The following is a 20980-nucleotide window of genomic DNA, read 5'->3' on the forward strand; positions in this document are numbered from 1 at the left end:
TTATCTTTCCTAGAAAAGACGAATAATGAAATCATAAATAATAAATAATCGAATCATTTGACGGGAGTGGATGAAGGTGGATCTTCATCAAACGCTCGTGATCACGTGCTGCCGCCTGTGACGTCACTTTTCGCCGGGATTAAAAATGCGCGAGCCCCCCAGTGCGCGTGTATGTAGTGGTACGGTGAGAGGACGCGCGCGCGCCGTAGCTGCTGAAGCGCGTGCAGACCGGTGCGAGCGCTCGTGCGCATTAATCGAACTAAAGCTCGAACCGCATCTGCTACAGTCCCGCACCACCACCACCACCACACCAGAGCTATGGAAACCCTCCTGAACGCCTCGGCGACGCTCTACCGCCTCTCTCGCGTCTTTAACGGCAGCTCCAAGTGTCTGGACTTCACGAACGGCTCTCTGATGGACCCGAACAGCACCGCGTGTGATCCGCCCGCCGATGAGCACAGAGGCGCCGCGACCCCGATCATCATCGCCATCATCATCACCGCTCTGTACTCGATTGTGTGTGTGGTGGGACTGGTGGGAAACGTGCTCGTCATGTATGTCATCATCAGGTAAGCAGCTGTGTTCACCATGTGCGCTTCTCTTTCTATAGTGGCTTCTACTGTTTAATGGTTAACTGGTTTAATCAGTAACCAGTGCTAGTTAGTAGCTCAGGTCCTGCACCTCACCTGAATTTACTAATCCATGACTTGAGATTGGACTTTAGTAGGTACACCTGTCTTGTATCTACAGTTACATTTGCAGCATTATCAATACAATTATCACTGAATACAGTTTGAGCAGTTGAGGGTTAAGGGTCTTGCTCAGGGGCCCAACAGTGGCAACTTGGTGAATGTGGGGCTTGAACCAATGACCTTTTGATTACTATTACTAGAGTGCTAGTCCAGTACCTTAACCTGCAGGTATACATACAGTGTATCACAAAAGTGAGTACACCCCTCACATTTCTGCATAATATTCTGCAAATATTTCATTATATCTTTTCATGGGACAACACTATAGAAATAAAACTTGGATATAACTTAGAGTAGTCAGTGTACAGCTTGTATAGCAGTGTAGATTTACTGTCTTCTGAAAATAACTCAACACACAGCCATTAATGTCTAAATAGCTGCAACATAAGTGAGTACACCCCACAGTGAACATGTCCAAATTGTGCCCAAATGTGTCGTTGTCCCTCCCTGGTGTCATGTGTCAAGGTCCCAGGTGTAAATGGGGAGCAGGGCTGTTAAATTTGGTGTTTTGGGTACAATTCTCTCATACTGGCCACTGGATATTCAACATGGCACCTCATGGCAAAGAACTCTCTGAGGATGTGAGAAATAGAATTGTTGCTCTCCACAAAGATGGCCTGGGCTATAAGAAGATTGCTAACACCCTGAAACTGAGCTACAGCATGGTGGCCAAGGTCATACAGCGGTTTTCCAGGACAGGTTCCACTCGGAACAGGCTTCGCCAGGGTCGACCAAAGAAGTCGAGTCCACGTGTTCGGCGTCATATCCAGAGGTTGGCTTTAAAAAATAGACACATGAGTGCTGCCAGCATTGCTGCAGAGGTTGAAGACGTGGGAGGTCAGCCTGTCAGTGCTCAGACCATACGCCGCACACTGCATCAACTCGGTCTGCATGGTCGTCATCCCAGAAGGAAGCTGACGTACAAGAAAGCCCGCAAACAGTTTGCTGAAGACAAGCAGTCCAAGAACATGGATTACTGGAATGCCCTGTGGTCTGACGAGACCAAGATAAACTTGTTTGGCTCAGATGGTGTCCAGCATGTGTGGCGGCGCCCTGGTGAGAAGTACCAAGACAACTGTATCTTGCCTACAGTCAAGCATGGTGGTGGTAGCATCATGGTCTTGGGCTGCATGAGTGTTGCTGGCACTGGGGAGCTGCAGTTCATTGAGGGAAACATGAATTCCAACATGTACTGTGACATTCTGAAACAGAGCATGATCCCCTCCCTTCGAAAACTGGGCCTCATGGCAGTTTTCCAACAGGATAACGACCCCAAACACAACCTCCAAGATGACAACTGCCTTGCTGAGGAAGCTGAAGGTAAAGGTGATGGACTAAACCCAATTGAGCACCTGTGGCGCATCCTCAAGTGGAAGGTGGAGGAGTTCAAGGTGTCTAATATCCACCAGCTCCGTGATGTCATCATGGAGGAGTGGAAGAGGATTCCAGTAGCAACCTGTGCAGCTCTGGTGAATTCCATGCCCAGGAGGGTTAAGGCAGTGCTGGATAATAATGGTGGTCACACAAAATATTGACACTTTGGGCACAATTTGGACATGTTCACTGTGGGGTGTACTCACTTATGTTGCCAGCCATTTAGACATTAATGGCTGTGTGTTGAGTTATTTTCAGAAGACAGTAAATCTACACTGCTATACAAGTTGTACACTGACTACTCTAAGTTATATCCAAGTTTTATTTCTATAGTGTTGTCCCATGAAAAGATATAATGAAATATTTGCAGAAATGTGAGGGGTGTACTCACTTTTGTGATACACTGTATATTCATGACCACAGATCTTTATTTATTGTTTTATATTAGAGCAGTACATCAGTACAGAATTAAAAAAAAACTTTCTTATATGAAGTGACTTACAATTATCACTGAATACAATTTGAACAAATGAGGGTTAAGGGCCTTGCTCAGGGGCCCAACAGTGGCAACTTCGCGAATCTGGGTCTTGAACCAGCAACCTTAAGATTACTGGTCCAGTGCCTTAACTGCTGAGTTTCCACTGCACAACATACCAAAACACCTTACAACTATGACTGAAGACAATTCGCTCAATCAAGAGTTAAGGGCCTTGCTCAGGGGTCCAACAGTGGCAACCTGATGATGTTGGGGCTTGAACTATATTTACATTTACATTTTCAGCATTTAGCAGATGCCTTCATCCAAAGCGACTTACATTAGAGTTACAATATACAGTCTGAGCAATTGAGGGTTAAGGGCCTTGCTCAAGAGCCCAACAGCAGCAACCTGGCAGTGGTGGGGCTTGAACCTGCAACCCTCTGATCACTGGTCCAGTACCTTAAGCACTGGGCTACAGCTGGCCTTGACCAATGACCTTTTGATTACTAGTCCAGTACCTTAACCGCCAGGTGTACATAACCACATCTTTATATATTGTTTTAGATTAGAGCAGTACATCAGTACAAAAACTTTCTTTTAGAAAATCCCACTGGTACGTCTCCAACCTTGGGGTTGGGGCTTGAACCAGCAACCTTATGGCTACTAGTCCAGCACCTTAACCCGGCTGTGGTAAAAAAAGTGGGTAAAAACTGTGCATAGCAGGGCTTGGGTGGTGCAGCTCTCAAGTTGTGCTATCAACCTGACGGGGCCCCTAACAGGAAAAATTGACTGTGCCTGAGGAAGGAGGGAGTCAACTTTGTTTGCTCAAGGCTGCTGCTCCTGCGACCCCTGCTGGCTGATCCAGGAACCTGCACAAGAAATGAACAATGCATAGATTTTGGTGTATGACTCTTCAAACATGACAGAGCTTGCAGTGAGACTCCGGTGGGTGTCTGAGGGGGGTGTGATAGTCTGCGGCTCCCCTCGGTTCGGGCAGGTTTGGTACAAGCATTGTGGAAAAAGCGAAAATGAAAAGAAATGTGCATAACAACAACTGGGCTACAGTCACAATTGCCACTAGGAAGTAGGGCTGGGTATCGCCACTAATTTCCTGGATCGATTCGATTCCGATTCACAAGGTCCCGATTCGATCTTCGATTTTCGATTCGATTTTCGATTCAATTTCGATTCAACACATTTAGGTATATTTGAGTTACATTAACAGGTTTTGTTTAAATATGTACAGATGTTCAGAGAACGAATGTGTTAATTGTACAAAGAACACTCATTATTAAAAATATTTGTGTATTTTGTTTACATAAATAATTAATCCAAAACAGAAAACAGTAACATTCATTTTTTATTATTATTTTATATGTCTGACACGCTACAACATTGTAAATGTAATGTAAACATACACCTGGCTGTTGAACAGCTTATGCCAAGTTTACACTACACGACACTCTGATTAACACCTGGTCGCTGTAATGTTCACACTACACGACTGATCGGCGATGGGGGGTTTTACACTACACCATCTATCACCAGGGGGAATCACAGGCGAGCTTCTCTGCTCTCCAAAACTACGTTTTGTCACGAAAACACACGTGAGAAGTGATGAAAGGTTTAATGATACCACGTCCAAACATGCACATCAACAAGTAGCGAGAGATCAAAGTTTGTGCGCTGATGAAATAAATGAATCTGAGTGGATTTGGCAACACGAGCAGCATGGCTTGTTCTATAGTGAGTTGGAGGTTAATAAATATTTTGTTTTGTAGAGAACGATCAGGTCAGAAATCCTGTAAAACTCGTGTGCTGATGTATTCTGATAGAAACTATATTACGCCCCTGAACCACCTGTTTACAACCTCCCCCCTGTGTTTCCCCTCGCTGTTTCTCACACTGATCGAGAGCCGAGTTTTGATCGCAGAGCGAACACTGAGTTCCTCACGAATCCAGCACTGACCCGTCAAAAATCAGTGCAAAAAGTTGTGTAGTGGTCATAACTTGAGCTTCTGCCATGCTAAACTGATGTGCAGGTCAGATCTCGTTGCATGAAAAAACACTGGCTGGTCACGCGAAATTAAAGGGGGTAACGGATTTCCGTCTGCACCGTAAAAAGGGGCGTATTTAAAAGATCGATCTCGCGTTTATATGAATCGATATCGGATCGTTCAAATAAAAATCGATTCGAATCGAAAAATCTATTTTATAAACCCACCCCTACTAGGAAGATAATTAATTAATTAATCAAGTCAAGTCAAACATTGGACAATGTTTCAAAGCAACATTACAGAATAACGTTATAAAAATATGTGAGTTCTTCATTATTCAGTCCAGTCTGTGATGAAGTCTGTAGTGAGTTCTTGACATTTCCAGGTTTCCGTCACATCTAGCAGGAGCGGCATTTTTGGCACAGCAGTCTCGAATTGCAGGCTCCAACCTCGGGTGGGTGAAAAGGTTTCCGTCAGAACCACGTCGGGGTAAAACAACAGAAGATGTAGTTACAACGTGAAATCATTAAGAGACTCCGGCACCCCGAATTATTACAGCATAACTAAAAGGCAGAGCGAGCAGGTAACTAGGTCATGAAGGCTTTCAGGACGTCAGTGCCCACCTCCCCCACCGTCATCAAACCTGAGTGATCGGACAAGAGGGGCAGAACGACAGCGACCAAACATCCCTGATCACCACAAGTTTCTATGACCAAGAACCCCCAAGCTCTGCTCCTTTGTCTATAGTCGGGGTGGGCAGCTCCGGTCCTAGGGGTCAGAAATCAGGTGCAGCCAGAAGCCAACATGCAGCGGCAGCAAGTCTGACAAACATGAGAGCACCAGACTAATGTAGTCCAACCTTGATTTTGACTTGAATTTGAGAATATGTGGCTTGACCACAACACAACACTGTAATAATTCGGGCACTTCATGTAAAAAATAAAGCGTAACGTGGCTGAATGTACTAAAAGTACGACATAGAAACACTACATTTCTCACCGTTATTACTGGTTATAAGTGCTCTGTACTGGTTAAAAGTGCTCTGTACTGGTTAAAAGTGCTCTGTACTGGTTAAAAGTGCTCTGTACTGGTTATAAGTGCACTGTACTGGTTATAAGAGCTCTGTACTGGTTATAAGAGCTCTGTACTGGTTATAAGAGCTCTGTACTGGTTATAAGTGCGCTACTGGTTATAAGTGCGCTGTACTGGTTATAAGTGCGCTGTACTGGTTATAAGAGCTCTGTACTGGTTATAAGCGCTCTGTACTGCCCAAATTCATCGGTCGTTGTTTTAGAACAATAAGTCACGTTACGCTTTATTTTTCACGTTAAGCGGTGTTCGTTCTGTCCGGGTCACTTTTACCACAATATATCACACAATTCATCTTTTATAAGGCGCTTTGAAACTATCAGCGGCAAACTGGCTTAATCAGGTGAACTTACGCTCCATACGAAACAACAGCACAGTGGTTTAGCAAAGCACCTCAACCTCGACACTTTGACACGCCCACTGATTGCGTCACGGTTTGCGCTGAAAAACCCAGTATTCTGTGGTGCCAGATTGGCCCGCTAGTTCACTGTCTGGAACCTCTTTTTTTCGGTGGAAACACGTTGCGTCGATGGAAAAGGGGTATTTGAGAATATGTGGCTTGACCACAAAACAGAGTGCTGTGACGTTCTGTTTCTGTGGTTCTTTATAGTCCTTCTATTTGTTGATCTGTGTAGTGGCAATGAACGTGCTGTTCAGAAACGTTCGCCAATGTTTTGTTGAAATTATTTATGAGCATAAATGTGTGGAAAATGATTGATATTTTTTTTCTAACTGCCTGAACCTGGTCGGTTTTGTAGTTCCAGTTTTGGGTCCAGCAACTCCCAAAAATAGGAATACACACACTGGACAGTTCATCACATTTATCAGATGCTCTTATTCAGAAAAAATACAGAAGAGCTTTGTGGTTCCCTCAGTAAAAATGTTTTTACTCTAGTATAAACAGGAAGCCTTCTTAAAATGATCCTTTTAAAAATATAAGTATGAGAACATAACGTAAAGTCTTTTGTTTGGTTTTAAGAAACAACATTGGTAGGTGTAAAAGTTAGTTTCACAATCCTTAGTAAAAAGATCTTCAGGCATTGCTTGAGGGTAGGAAGAGATCCAGCTTTTGGAACAGGCAAAGGAACACACACACACACACACACACACACACACACACACTTACATACAATTAGAATAGCTAATACACCTACAAGGATGTTTTTGGTGCGATGAGAGAGCACCAGTGTGTGTAGAAGAAAACCACAAGGACGTTGTAAAATCATCAAACATTCCTCACACACGTCTCCTGAAACCATTGATCGAAGTCGAGTCCCTCGTGCCACCAAGCTGCTTGCTTACTACACATATCGAAATGAATCACAAAATGAGCAGATGGTGTAATGGGGTGGTGCGCACCTCGCCGCCGAGGTGCCAGGTGAAGCCCCGCACGCTGCACGTTCTGATAAATAGGGATGTATCGATACATTTTTTTAACAAAATGAAATTGAAGACAAATTATGACGAAGTTGCCTTTTATTATTTCTCTTAAAAAAAAATAAACTACTGTTTTTATCTTTTATTTATCTAAATAATGAATGTCCTTTTATTTCTGAGGTAGGTACAAACTATGCCAAATGATGCTTATTGTGTAAAAAAAAAAAACTGAAATGAAATTTTAAATAATACAAATAAAGAAAGTATCCTCACATAAACAAATTTGGCTGGAAAATCCCCTACCTGGCAACCCTATAGTGACGTCAACCAGGCGAGGTGAATAGCGCCGGCGCCCTCTGCTGTTTACGGGGAATATCGTTTCATCTTAAATGAATAACTGATTTGAATCGTGGCACATGTGCAGCGATTTTTAACTGTCTTGTGGTGCATCGTTACATCCCTACTAATAAATGCACCCAATTTCAGGATGCGTCACCAAAATAGAACGATACTGCGGCTAAAGAGAAAAATTATGACTACAATAATAAATAGGCAAAGACCAGACAGGAAATGGATAGAGGATGGATAAAAAAGAGAAAGAATAAGAACCGGTTTCCCACCAATGCCAGCTACTTCACCAGTAGGTAACAACCTAAGCTCTCGAAAATTAACAGTGGCAGCAATACCAGTGGCAGCTAAAAGGGGAAAAAGGCCAATTGTGGAACTGGATATGACTAGATTGGGCATAAATTCTGCTTAGCAACAAATGGGCTACAGTAAGTAAATATAAACAATCAAACTCACAATTGTCCTTCACAACTGGCACTAGGTAGAAAACCAATTAACATAGTCTAAAGACCCTGATCTGGACCTGAACTTTAGAATATGTGGCTTGACCACAACATTGAGCGCTGTGAAGTGCTGTTTCTGTGATTCTTTATGGTCCTTTATGGTACTTCTACTGTATAAATATACAATATAAGCTTGGTATTTTGACACCAAACACAGAATTTTGCCTCCAACAAATTCTCTAAGACTTAAAGGGCATTCTTTATGGTCCTTCTAAAAAGTTACAAAGTTCCCAGAAAAATATATCAAAAGAATGGCAGCAAAAGAGCCTGCAGGAATAAAAACTGGGCAGAGACCAGCACAGCGTCCCGCCTTGTGGATAGGATGTAGGGCATGAGCCCGCTGAGCCAGAATTTAAAGCTCCGCACCGGCTACAGTGAATTAATGCTTAATGAGGTGCAGAGACTGATGATTAAAGGAACCAGCACTGTGTCATCTGCACCATCATGGCATCCATAGGCCCATAATGGCATGGCAGGTGAGCATGATGCTGCAATTCGTGCCCCCCTGACAAACTTTCTGCCTGCAGATTATTGAATCAGTTGTACTGACAGGAATATTGATTTAGTTTGCTGTAGATTTGTAACTTTATTTTGACCCTGAGAACATTGAGAAGCTTCTACACCTCCATGATTACAGACAATAAAGGTGTTTGTTTTATTTTTTTCTACTATGTATAATTTTATGTGTAATTATATAAACATCCAGAGTAATTATACAGTATAAAATCCTAACAATTACCATGATTGCTAACCATTGTGAGAAGAATTTTCAACAAATGCCAACATATTTGATAATTAAACCAAGAAAATGTGCACAAGAAAGTTTTTTGACTGACACCAACCAGGCATAAGTGAATAACACTGATTATCTCTTCATCACGGCACCTGTTAGTGGGGGAGATATATTAGACAGGAAGTGAACATTTTATCCTCAAAGTTGATGTTAGAAGCAGGAAAAATGGATGAGCGTGAGGATTTGAGCGAGTTTGACGAGGGCCAAATTGTGATGGCTAGACGACTGGGTCAGAGCATCTCCAAACCTGCAGCTCTTGTGGGGTGTTCCCAGTCTGCAGTGGCCAGTATCCATTTATTTCTTAATGCTTTCAAATACGTTTGCTTATATTTATAGGAGAATATGTTTAAATATATTATTTACACCATAGTATTGTACAGCATGTACTACCTACCTTACACTGATCAGCCATAACATTAAAACCACCACCTTGTTTCTACACTCACTGTCCATTTTATCAGCTCCACTTACCATATAGAAACACTTTGTAGTTCTACAATTACTGACTGTACTGACCTGTTCTTCAGTGGTCAGGACCCCCACAGGACCACCACAGAGCAGGTATTATTTAGGTGGTGGATGATTCTCAGCACTGCAGTGACACTGACATGGTGGTGGTGTGTTAGTGTGTGTTGTGCTGGTATGAGTGGATCAGACACAGCAGCGCTGCTGGAGTTTTAAAATGTCGTGTCCACTCACTGTCCACTCTATTAGACACTCCTACCTAGCTGGTCCAACTTGTAGATGTAAAGTCAGAGACGATCGCTCATCTATTGCTGCTGTTTGAGTCGGTCATCTTCTAGACCTTCATCAGTGGTCACAGGACGCTGCCCACGGGGTGCTGTTGGCTGGATATTTTTGGTTGGTGGACTATTCTCAGTCCAGCAGTGACAGTGAGGTGTTTAAAAACTCCAGCAGCGCTGCTGTGTCTGATCCACTCATACCAGCACAACACACACTAACACACCACCACCATGTCAGTGTCACTGCAGTGCTGAGAATGATCCACCACCTAAATAATACCTGCTCTGTGGTGGTCCTGTGGGGGTCCTGACCATTGAAGAACAGCATGAAAGGGGGCTAACAGAGCATGTAGAGAACAGATGGACTACAGTCAGTAATTGTAGAACTACAAAGTGCTTCTACAACCCCTGGCAAAAATTATGGAATCACCACTCTTGGAAGATGTTCTGTCAATTGTTTAATTTTGTAGAAAAAAAATAAATCACAGACATGCCACAAAACTATCATTTTTCAAAATGTCAACCTTCTGGCATTAAGAAACAATAAAAAAAAGAAACAAATATAATTGTTGTGGTCAGTCACAATTGCTTTTTTTAGATCAAGTAGAGGAAAAAAATATGGAATCATTTAAATCTGAGGAAAAAATTATGGAATCACTCTGTAATTTGCAGTTTAAAAACAAAACATCTGCAGCAGATTAGATTTGCTAATTATTCTTCAGTTTAAAAAGAGTGCTTACACCTCGGAGAGCTGTTGCACAAAGCAGATTGTCATGAATCATGGTTCCAACACAAGATATGTCAGTTGAAACAAATGAGAGGATTATAAAACTCCTTCAAGAAGATAAATCATTGTGGAATGTCGCAAAAGATGTTGGTTGTTCCCAGTAAGCTGTGTTTAAAATCTGGACCAAGTACAAACAAAATGGGAAGGTTGTAAAAGGGAAGCATACTGGTAGACCAAGTAAGACATCAAAGCATCAAGATAGAAAACTTAAAGCAATATGTCTTGAAAACAGAAAATGCACAACAAAACAAATGAGAAACAAGTGGCCGGAAAGTGGAGTCAATGTCTGTGACTGAACTGTAAGAAATCACCTAAAAGAAATGGGATTTACATACAGAAAAGCCAAACAAAAGCCATCATTAACACCTGAAAAGAAAAGAACAAGGTTAAAGTAGGCTAAAGAAAAGCAATCGTGGACTGTGTGTGACTGGATAAAAGTGATCTTCAATGATGACTCGCGAATCTGCATTGGGCAAGGTGATGATGCTGGAACTTTTGTTTGGTGTCTGTCCAATGAAATTTATGAAGATAACTGCCTAAAGAAAACATGTTAATTTCCACAGTTGTTGATGATATGGGCCTGCATGTCGGGTAAAGGCACAGGGGAGATGGATAAATGCCAAAGTCCACATTAAAATTTTGGACGCTTTTCTTATTCCATCAGTTGAAAGGATGTTTGGTGATGATGACTTCATTTTTCAAGATGATAATGCATCTTGCCATAGGGCAAAGGACGTGAAAACTTTCCTTCAAGAAAACATATAATGTCAATGGCATGGCCTGCAAATAGTCCGGATCTCAATCCATTTGAAAATCTCTGGTGGAAATTGAAGAAAATGGTCAATGACAAGGTTCCAACCTGCAAAGCTGATCTGGCAACAGCAATAAGAGACAGTTGAAGGCAGATTGATGAAGAATACTGTTTGTCATTAGTTAACTACATGCCTCAGAGAGTTTAAACCATTATAAAAGCCAGAGGTGGTGCAACAAAGTAATAATGGTGCAGTGTTTTCTAATGATTTCATAATTTTTTCCTCAGATTTGAGTGATTCCATATTTTTTTCCTCTACTTGATCTAAAAAAAAGCAATTGTGACTGACCACAACTATTATATTTGTTTCTTTTTTTATTGTTTCTTAATGCCAGAGGGTTGACAGTTTGAGAAATGATAGTTTTGTGGCATGTGTGTGATTTATTTTTTTTCTACAAAATTAAACAATTGACAGAACATCTTCCAAGAGTGGTGATTCCATAATTTTTGCCAGGGGTTGTATATGGTGAGTGGAGCTGATAAAATGGACAAGGAGGTGGTTTTAATGTTATGGCTGATCGGTGTATAAGTAATTATATGCAGTACAAGTGTATCAAAAGAACAAAAACAGTTGGAGTGTAGAAAACAGAAGTTAAAGATTTTGGGTTTCTCACCTGGACACAAAAACGCTGAGGTCCATACAGAAGCACTCTCATCATGTATGAGCAGCAATAAAACCATAATTTGTAAAAAGTGTTTGTACTTTTAGTGCAGTGCTTTTTACCCATCATTAATTATTCAGTCAGTAATTACAGTCCTCACTTCAATCCTCAGATAATCGAAAGTTACCAGAAACACTTTCTGATGTCTGTGTCAGAATCCAGCGCTGCCCTTGGCCCAGCGTAATTGCTTTTACATTCAGCTATTAGGATGAACTTTTTGGTGATTAGGCACCCTTTTACATGTCAAATGGGAACTGCTTTGCACACTCATGTCGAAAATGTGTTTTTTTTTACGTGCGGCGAGAGAAACCGAAGAGATTTCTAATAGGATCCTGAGCTCTTTGTTGTCATGGAGAAGCTGGAGAGTTTTTGTACCCAGCGTCCCCTCCTCCAACAAAAATCATAAAGGCGTGTAGTTCCACAACCATACAGAGAGAATTCAGGGAGTGTTCTTACACTATTCTAAAACCCTCCCCCAAACCCACATGAGTGGTTTCACTTTTATGTTTATTAGTCATTTGTACAGATGTTAGCAGTAATTGTACGTTGAAGTGTGTGTTGGGAGTCAAAGTCAAAGTTGCTTTTATTGTCAAAACTGCAATATGTACAGGACATACAGAGGATTGAAATTACGTTACTCTCTGACCCATGGTGCAACATAAAACATTAATTAACAATAAATCTAGAATAAAAGAATATAAAAATACGTAGAATAAGAAGAAACACACTAAAGCGCAAATATATACACACTGACACAAATATGAAAATATAGAAGTAAAAATGACCACTTGGAGAATTAAAAAAATAGAAGTCCCAATATAAAAACTTAGGCATTTAAAGTGGCAGTGCAGATTATGAAGTCTTTGTTAAAAAAACAGTTTAATTACGACGGCAGTGCAAAATCGATTATATTATATTATACATTAAAGTGATGTGTGCGTTGAAAAGATAATGGGGATGTAAGTTTTGGGTATTGATGGGGGGGCGGGGGGGTTAGGTTCGTGAGAGGGGGGGGGGGAACAGGAAGCGAGTTGAGGATCCTGACCGCCTGGTGGATGGTGCTGTCCCTCAGTCGGCTGGTCTTGGCCCGGAGACTCCGCAGTCTCCTTCCTGATGGCAGCAGACTGAAGAAGCTGTGTAGTGGGTGGGTGGAATCACCTGCCATGCAGAGGGCTTCACGGGTGAGGCGGGTGTTGTGAAGTTCATGGAGGGTGGGAAGAGAGGTGCCAATGATCTTCTCAGATGCTCTCACGATGCGTTGGAGGGTCTTGCGACAGGATGCGGTTTGGGATCTCTACAATCGTGCAAACAAATAAGAAAATAGAGACATTATAAAAGGATAAAATGGGGACAGGGAAGTTTAATATCAATAAAATTAATATAAGATATGTATACAGTGGTACCTTGTAACTCGAAGTCCCCTAAACTTGAAATCTTTAAAATAAATTTCTCAATGTACGGCGTCTAGTTTCAAAGATTTCAAGATTTCAACATTATCCTTAAACTTGACATGTGTCGCTTTGTTCAGTGCTTAGCTTGAGCGGTGCAGTAAAACACCATCAAAGTGTGAATATGAGACAAATCCAGTGTTACAGCTCCACATGTATCTGTGTTTATATGGATTTTCCTCCCTGTTTCACTTTTAAACTTGTGTTACAGCTCGAGCTTCTGAGAAATGGTGAGAATCAGAATCAGCTTCTCCCAGAGTCTAAAACACTTCTGGTTCAAAATAAAGCTTAATGTGGTTTAATGTAGTAAAAGAAGGAGACAGGAGCACTAAACTTCTCTTCATTATTACTGCTCATAAGTTCCTCCACTAATCACATTCCTCACTCACTGTTTTACTACAATAAGTCACGTTAAGTTTTGTGCACCGTCACACTTCATAGGAAATAACGGCACAGCAGCACAAAAGTGATTTTGTCACTTCTCATGTGAATGCGCCGGTACTGAACGGAATACAGTATTCCAAGATCAAGCATCTCCACTATTAAGAAGCATAAGGAAACAATAAAGAAGTTTTTTTTGGTTAATTTTAAACTGTTTTTAATTGTATTTCAGTGTGTTTATATTATATTTGTGTTATTTTCAGTGTATAAGTGTCAAAAACAACCACATTATTTTACATTAGACTAAAGTATCTGCAGTTCCATGAGATTAACAGCATTAACAGGTTTCCCAAACATCCTTATGGGAAAAAATACCTTAAAACTCAACGTCTTCAAAACTCAACGCCACTCCCAGAACCAACTGACGTCGAGTTTTAAAGTGCCACTGTGTATTGTGTCAAGTGGCTAATAGTCGCATTTTGTGTCCAAGTTCTGAGGAGTTTGTAAAGTTACCATTTTTGTTAAGTCCTGTTCTGTTAGTGGGAGGGATCTGTGGTATATCAGATCTGGTCTCTTTTTCATGCTTTTGTAACTCACAAGAGAGCAATTGCAAATAAAGAGTGCTGCCTCCTACAGTCAAATCTACAATCTATCTATCTATCTATCTATCTATCTATCTATCTATCTATCTATCTATCTATCTATATATATATCTATATATATATATATATATATATATATATATATATATATATATATATATATACTGTATATATATAGGTTAGTTCAATTAGCAGGGTAAGAGCACAGTTTTGCTCAAAATATTGCAATGCACACAACATTATGGGTGACATACCAGAGTTCAAAAGAGGACAAATTGTTGGTGCACGTCTTGCTGGCGCATCTGTGACCAAGACAGCAAGTCTTTGTGATGTATCAAGAGCCACGGTATTCAGGGTAATGTCAGCATACCACCAAGAAGGACAAACCACATCCAACAGGATTAACTGTGGACGCAAGAGGAAGCTGTCTGAAAGGGATGTTCGGGTGCTAACCCGGATTGTATCCAAAAAACATAAAACCACGGCTGCCCAAATCACGGCAGAATTAAATGTGCACCTCGACTCTCCTGTTTCCACCAGAACTGTCCGTCGGGAGCTCCACAGGGTCGATATACACGGCCGGGCTGCTATAACCAAACCTTTGGTCACTCGTGCCAATGCCAAACGTCGGTTTCAATGGTGCAAGGAGTGCAAATCTTGGGCTGTGGACAATGTGAAACATGTATTGTTCTCTGATGAGTCCACCTTTACTGTTTTCCCCACATCCGGGAGAGTTACGGTGTGGAGAAGCCCCAAAGAAGCGTACCACCCAGACTGTTGCATGCCCAGAGTGAAGCATGGGGGTGGATCAGTGATGGTTTGGGCTGCCATATCATGGCATTCCCTTGGCCCAATACTTGTGCTAGATGGGCGCGTCACTGCCAAGGACTACCGAACCATTCTGGAGGACCATGTGCATCCAATGGCGGTGCCGTGTATCAGGATGACAATGCACCAATACACACAGCAAGACTGGTGAAAGATTGGTTTGAAGAACATGAAAGTGAAGTTGAACATCTCCCATGGCCTGCACAGTCACCAGATCTAAATATTATTGAGCCACTTTGGGGTGTTTTGGAGAAGCGAGTCAGGAAACGTTTTCCTCCACCAGCATCACGTAGTGACCTGGCCACTATCCTGCAAGAAGTATGGCTTAAAATCCCTCTGACCACTGTGCAGGACTTGTATATGTCATTTCCAAGACGAATTGACGCTGTATTGGCCGCAAAAGGAGGCCCTACACCATACTAATAAATTATTGTGGTCTAAAACCAGGTGTTTCAGTTTCATTGTCCAACCCCTGTGTATATATATATATATATATATGTATATATATATATATATATATATATATATATATACAGTGTATCACAAAAGTGAGTACACCCCTCACATTTCTGCAAATATTTCATTATATCTTTTCATGGGACAACACTATAGACATGAAACTTGGATATAACTTAGAGTAGTCAGTGTACAGCTTGTATAGCAGTGTAGATTTACTGTCTTCTGAAAATAACTCAACACACAGCCATTAATGTCTAAATAGCTGGCAACATAAGTGAGTACACCCCACAGTGAACATGTCCAAATTGTGCCCAAATGTGTCGTTGTCCCTCCCTGGTGTCATGTGTCAAGGTTCCAGGTGTAAATGGGGAGCAGGGCTGTTAAATTTGGTGTTTTGGGTACAATTCTCTCATACTGGCCACTGGATATTCAACATGGCACCTCATGGCAAAGGACTCTCTGAGGATGTGAGAAATAGAATTGTTGCTCTCCACAAAGATGGCCTGGGCTATAAGAAGATTGCTAACACCCTGAAACTGAGCTACAGCATGGTGGCCAAGGTCATACAGCGGTTTTCCAGGACAGGTTCCACTCGGAACAGGCTTCGCCAGGGTCGACCAAAGAAGTTGAGTGCACGTGTTCGGCATCATATCCAGAGGTTGGCTTTAAAAAATAGACACATGAGTGCTGCCAGCATTGCTGCAGAGGTTGAAGACGTGGGAGGTCAGCCTGTCAGTGCTCAGACCATACGCCGCACACTGCATCAACTCGGTCTGCATGGTCGTCATCCCAGAAGGAAGCTGATGCACAAGAAAGCCAGCAAACAGTTTGCTGAAGACAAGCAGTCCAAGAACATGGATTACTGGAACGCCCTGTGGTCTGACGAGACCAAGATAAACTTGTTTGGCTCAGATGGTGTCCAGCATGTGTGGCGGTGCCCTGGTGAGAAGTACCAAGACAACTGTATCTTGCCTACAGTCAAGCATGGTGGTGGTAGCATCATGGTCTTGGGCTGCATGAGTGTTGCTGGCACTGGGGAGCTGCAGTTCATTGAGGGAAACATGAATTCCAACATGTATTGTGACATTCTGAAACAGAGCATGATCCCCTCCCTTAGAAAACTGGGCCTCATGGCAGTTTTCCAACAGGATAACGACCCCAAACACAACCTCCAAGATGACAACTGCCTTGCTGAGGAAGCTGAAGGTAAAGGTGATGGACTAAACCCAATTGAGCACCTGTGGCGCATCCTCAAGTGGAAGGTGGAGGAGTTCAAGGTGTCTAACATCCACCAGCTCCGTGATGTCATCATGGAGGAGTGGAAGAGGATTCCAGTAGCAACCTGTGCAGCTCTGGTGAATTCCATGCCCAGGAGGGTTAAGGCAGTGCTGGATAATAATGGTGGTCACACAAAATATTGACACTTTGGGCACAATTTGGACATGTTCACTGTGGGGTGTACTCACTTATGTTGCCAGCCATTTAGACATTAATGGCTGTGTGTTGAGTTATTTTCAGAAGACAGTAAATCTACACTGCTATACAAGTTGTACACTGACTACTCTAAGTTATATCCAAGTTTTATTTCTATAGTGTTGTCCCATGAAAAGATATAATAAAATATTTGCAGAAATGTGAGGGGTGTACTCACTTTTGTGATACACTGTATATATAGTATATATATATATATATATATACAGTGTATCACAAAAGTGAGTACACCCCTCACATTTCTGCAGATATTTAAGTATATCTTTTCATGGGACAACACTGACAAAATGACACTTTGACACAATGAAAAGTAGTCTGTGTGCAGCTTATATAACAGTGTAAATTTATTCATTCCTCAAAATAACTCAATATACAGCCATTAATGTCTAAACCACCGGCAACAAAAGTGAGTACACCCCTTAGTGAAAGTTCCTGAAGTGTCAATATTTTGTGTGGCCACCATTATTTCCCAGAACTACCTTAACTCTCCTGGGCATGGAGTTTACCAGAGCTTCACAGGTTGCCACTGGAATGCTTTTCCACTCCTCCATGACGACATCACGGAGCTGGCGGATATTCGAGACTTTGCGCTCCTCCACCTTCCGCTTGAGGATGCCCCAAAGATGTTCTATTGGGTTTAGGTCTGGAGACATGCTTGGCCAGTCCATCACCTTTACCCTCAGCCTCTTCAATAAAGCAGTGGTCATCTTAGAGGTGTGTTTGGGGTCATTATCATGCTGGAACACTGCCCTGCGACCAAGTTTCTGGAGGGAGGGGATCATGCTCTGCTTCAGTATTTCACAGTACATATTGGAGTTCATGTGTCCCTCAATGAAATGTAACTCCCCAACACCTGCTGCACTCATGCAGCCCCAGACCATGGCATTCCCACCACCATGCTTGACTGTAGGCATGACACACTTATCTTTGTACTCCTCACCTGATTGCCGCCACACATGCTTGAGACCATCTGAACCAAACAAATTAATCTTGGTCTCATCAGACCATAGGACATGGTTGCAGTAATCCATGTCCTTTGTTGACATGTCTTCAGCAAACTGTTTGCGGGCTTTCTTGTGTAGAGATTTCAGAAGAGGCTTCCTTCTGGGGTGACAGCCATGCAGACCAATTTGATGTAGTGTGCGGCGTATGGTCTGAGCACTGACAGGCTGACCCCCCACCTTTTCAATCTCTGCAGCAATGCTGACAGCACTCCTGCGCCTATCTTTCAAAGACAGCAGTTGGATGTGACGCTGAGCACGTGCACTCAGCTTCTTTGGACGACCAACGCGAGGTCTGTTCTGAGTGGACCATGCTCTTTTAAAACGCTGGATGATCTTGGCCACTGTGCTGCAGCTCAGTTTCAGGGTGTTGGCAATCTTCTTGTAGCCTTGGCTATCTTCATGTAGCGCAACAATTCGTCTTTTAAGATCCTCAGAGAGTTCTTTGCCATGAGGTGCCATGTTGGAACTTTCAGTGACCAGTATGAGAGAGTGTGAGAGCTGTACTACTAAATTAAACACACCTGCTCCCTATGCACACCTGAGACCTAGTAACACTAACAAATCACATGACATTTTGGAGGGAAAATGACAAGCAGTGCTCAATTTGGACATTTAGGGGTGTAGTCTCTTAGGGGTGTACTCACTTTTGTTGCCGGTGGTTTAGACATTAATGGCTGTATATTGAGTTATTTTGAGGGAAGAATAAATTTACACTGTTATATAAGCTGCACACAGACTACTTTTCATTGTGTCAAAGTGTCATTTTGTCAGTGTTGTCCCATGAATAGATATACTTAAATATCTGCAGAAATGTGAGGGGTGTACTCACTTTTGTGATACACTGTATATATATATATATATATATATATATATATATACACAATAGTGATATTTCACAAGGCCAGTGTGTGTGTGTGTGTTATGTGAGCAGTGGTGGAATGAGAGAAAAATGAAGGTGACATATTGTTCATACATATTGTTCAGCATTTCGACGGCCTGCAGGTAGAATATGTTTTTTAGCTTGCTAGTCCGAATTGAATGCTGCGGTACCGTCTGCCTGATGGCAGGTTTGTAAAGATCTTAGGACTTAAAAACGCCATATGAGATAATTGGGAAACCAGTTAAACTTTACACCCTCACAATCATGCAAATGGCACCCTGAACTCTGGGTACACAGATAAAGAAACAAGTCAAGATTAAAGAAGTCCATAAAATGTGATTGTCCGAAACAGCGAGGGTTTTTTTTTTTTCCAGGAGGTCAAAAAAATATGAAAACGCAGCATTAAGGTCCACAAAAGTGCTAAACATGCACATATGATCAACAGTAAAATGAACAATGTGAATAGATCTGTAAATATGAAATGTAAAACCTGTAAATAAATATAAAAATTGGTTTACAGTACTACTGGGGAGAAATTTCATTCACCTTGTGTGGTGGAGGAGGTTTTTTTTGTTGCTGTGATCGTATTATTCTTTGTCTGAAGCTTGGCTGGTGGTTACTGGAGCAGCACTGGTGCAGAATTAAGCATAAAACACAGAGAAAAAGACGAGAACAGAGCGAGCCTCCCGACAAAATAAAGCCTCTCACTCATGTAAACAGAGAGGTGCGCTGGCCATCGGACAATTGCTGATCTTCTGGTCTTGGGACGCTCTCGCGGGAATTTTAAACAATCGGGCCGGACATTCAGCTTTCCAGATTTTGTCTGTTAAATCCGAAATCCATTAAATGAAGGTCCGTTAAATCAAGGTTACACTGTATATACATACATATGTAGATATACATTGATGAGGCATAACATTATGACCACTATCAGGTGACGTGAATAACACTGATTATCTCTTCATCACGGCACCTGTTAGTGGGGGGATATATTAGGCAGCAAGTGAACATTTTATCCTCAAAGTTGATGTTAGAAGCAGGAAAAATGGGCGAGCGTGAGGATCTGAGCCATTTTGACAAGGGCAAAGCTAAAATTGTGATGGCTAGACGATTGGTTCAGAGCATCTCCAAAACTGCAGCTCTTGTGGGGTGTGTCCCGGTCTGCAGTGGTCAGTATCTATCAAGATTGGTCCAAGGAAGGAACAGTGATAAACCGGCGACAGGGTCATGGGCGGCCAAGGTTCATTGATGCACGTGGGGAGCGAAGGCTGGCTTGTGTGGTCCGATCCAACAGACGAGCTACTGTAGCTCAAACTGCTGAAGAAGTTCATGCTGGTTCTGATAGAAAGGTGTCAGAATACACAGAGCATCACATTGTTGTGTATGGGGAAGCAAAATGGGGACCAACACAATATCAGGAAGGTGGTCATAATGTTATGCCTAATCATAACATTAAGAAATAAGAAATAAACTATGCCAGCAAAAAAAAAACCAAAACTTCTGAGTACAGTCAGCATAATGGAAAGCTGAGTTAGGTAACGTGCAGCTGGATTGATGTACAAAAATGAACCAAAAAACTGTCGTAATAATACATGAATGTTGTGCGAAGCAGCTGTTATAATACGGGAGTTATTATTTCACATTTTAAAAACAATAAATCAAAATGACAATGTGAACAATACATAAAAAAATCAACCCCCATTTGACTTTTTAAAGATGGAACCTGTTATTCATCCATGATATCAGCCATAGCAGCTGACGCTCTCTCTCTCTCTCTCTCTCTCTCTCTCTCTCTCTCTCTCTCTCTGTGCTATGAAAGCTGCTGACCCACTGATTTATGCTTACAAATGTTTGTTTTGTTTTTGCTCAGTGTATTTAATGTTCCTGTCATTATAGTTTAGGCTAATGTATGTTTGATTGTGTGTCTGGATAGTGTTTTTAACCATTTAAGGTGCTTATATTCAGTACTAACATCCCTTTTTGCACGATTGTTTGGCTTTACACACTGAGGAAGTCTGGGAGAAGATATGAAGCTGAAAAAAGCCACGTTGCAGCGTGTTAAGGATTTTTTCGATACATATTGTACACACATACTGCTCATTGTGCTACTGTATGTGACTCTGAGCCGCCAAGGTCGTAGCCTTGATATTAACAATGCGGGGGACCAAATGTA

The 20980-nt window shown here is 41.9% G+C and overlaps 1 protein-coding gene across 7 annotated transcripts in view; it reads left to right on the forward strand.

Annotated features, from left to right (window-relative positions):
- Nucleotides 1–217: 217 nt before the first annotated feature.
- Nucleotides 218–20980, forward strand: part of oprm1 (opioid receptor, mu 1) — a 56985-nt gene continuing 36222 nt past the window's right edge. For all 7 annotated transcript variants that reach the window (XM_062995317.1, XM_062995315.1, XM_062995316.1 and 4 more), the window contains exon 1: nucleotides 218–569. In XM_062995317.1, coding sequence (XP_062851387.1) covers nucleotides 319–569 — 251 coding nt within the window. In that variant the 5' untranslated portion in view covers nucleotides 218–318. The remainder of the gene's footprint in view (nucleotides 570–20980) is intronic.

Source organism: Trichomycterus rosablanca, chromosome 5 (assembly GCF_030014385.1).
Source record: "Trichomycterus rosablanca isolate fTriRos1 chromosome 5, fTriRos1.hap1, whole genome shotgun sequence".
Classification (NCBI taxonomy): Eukaryota; Metazoa; Chordata; class Actinopteri; order Siluriformes; family Trichomycteridae; genus Trichomycterus; species Trichomycterus rosablanca.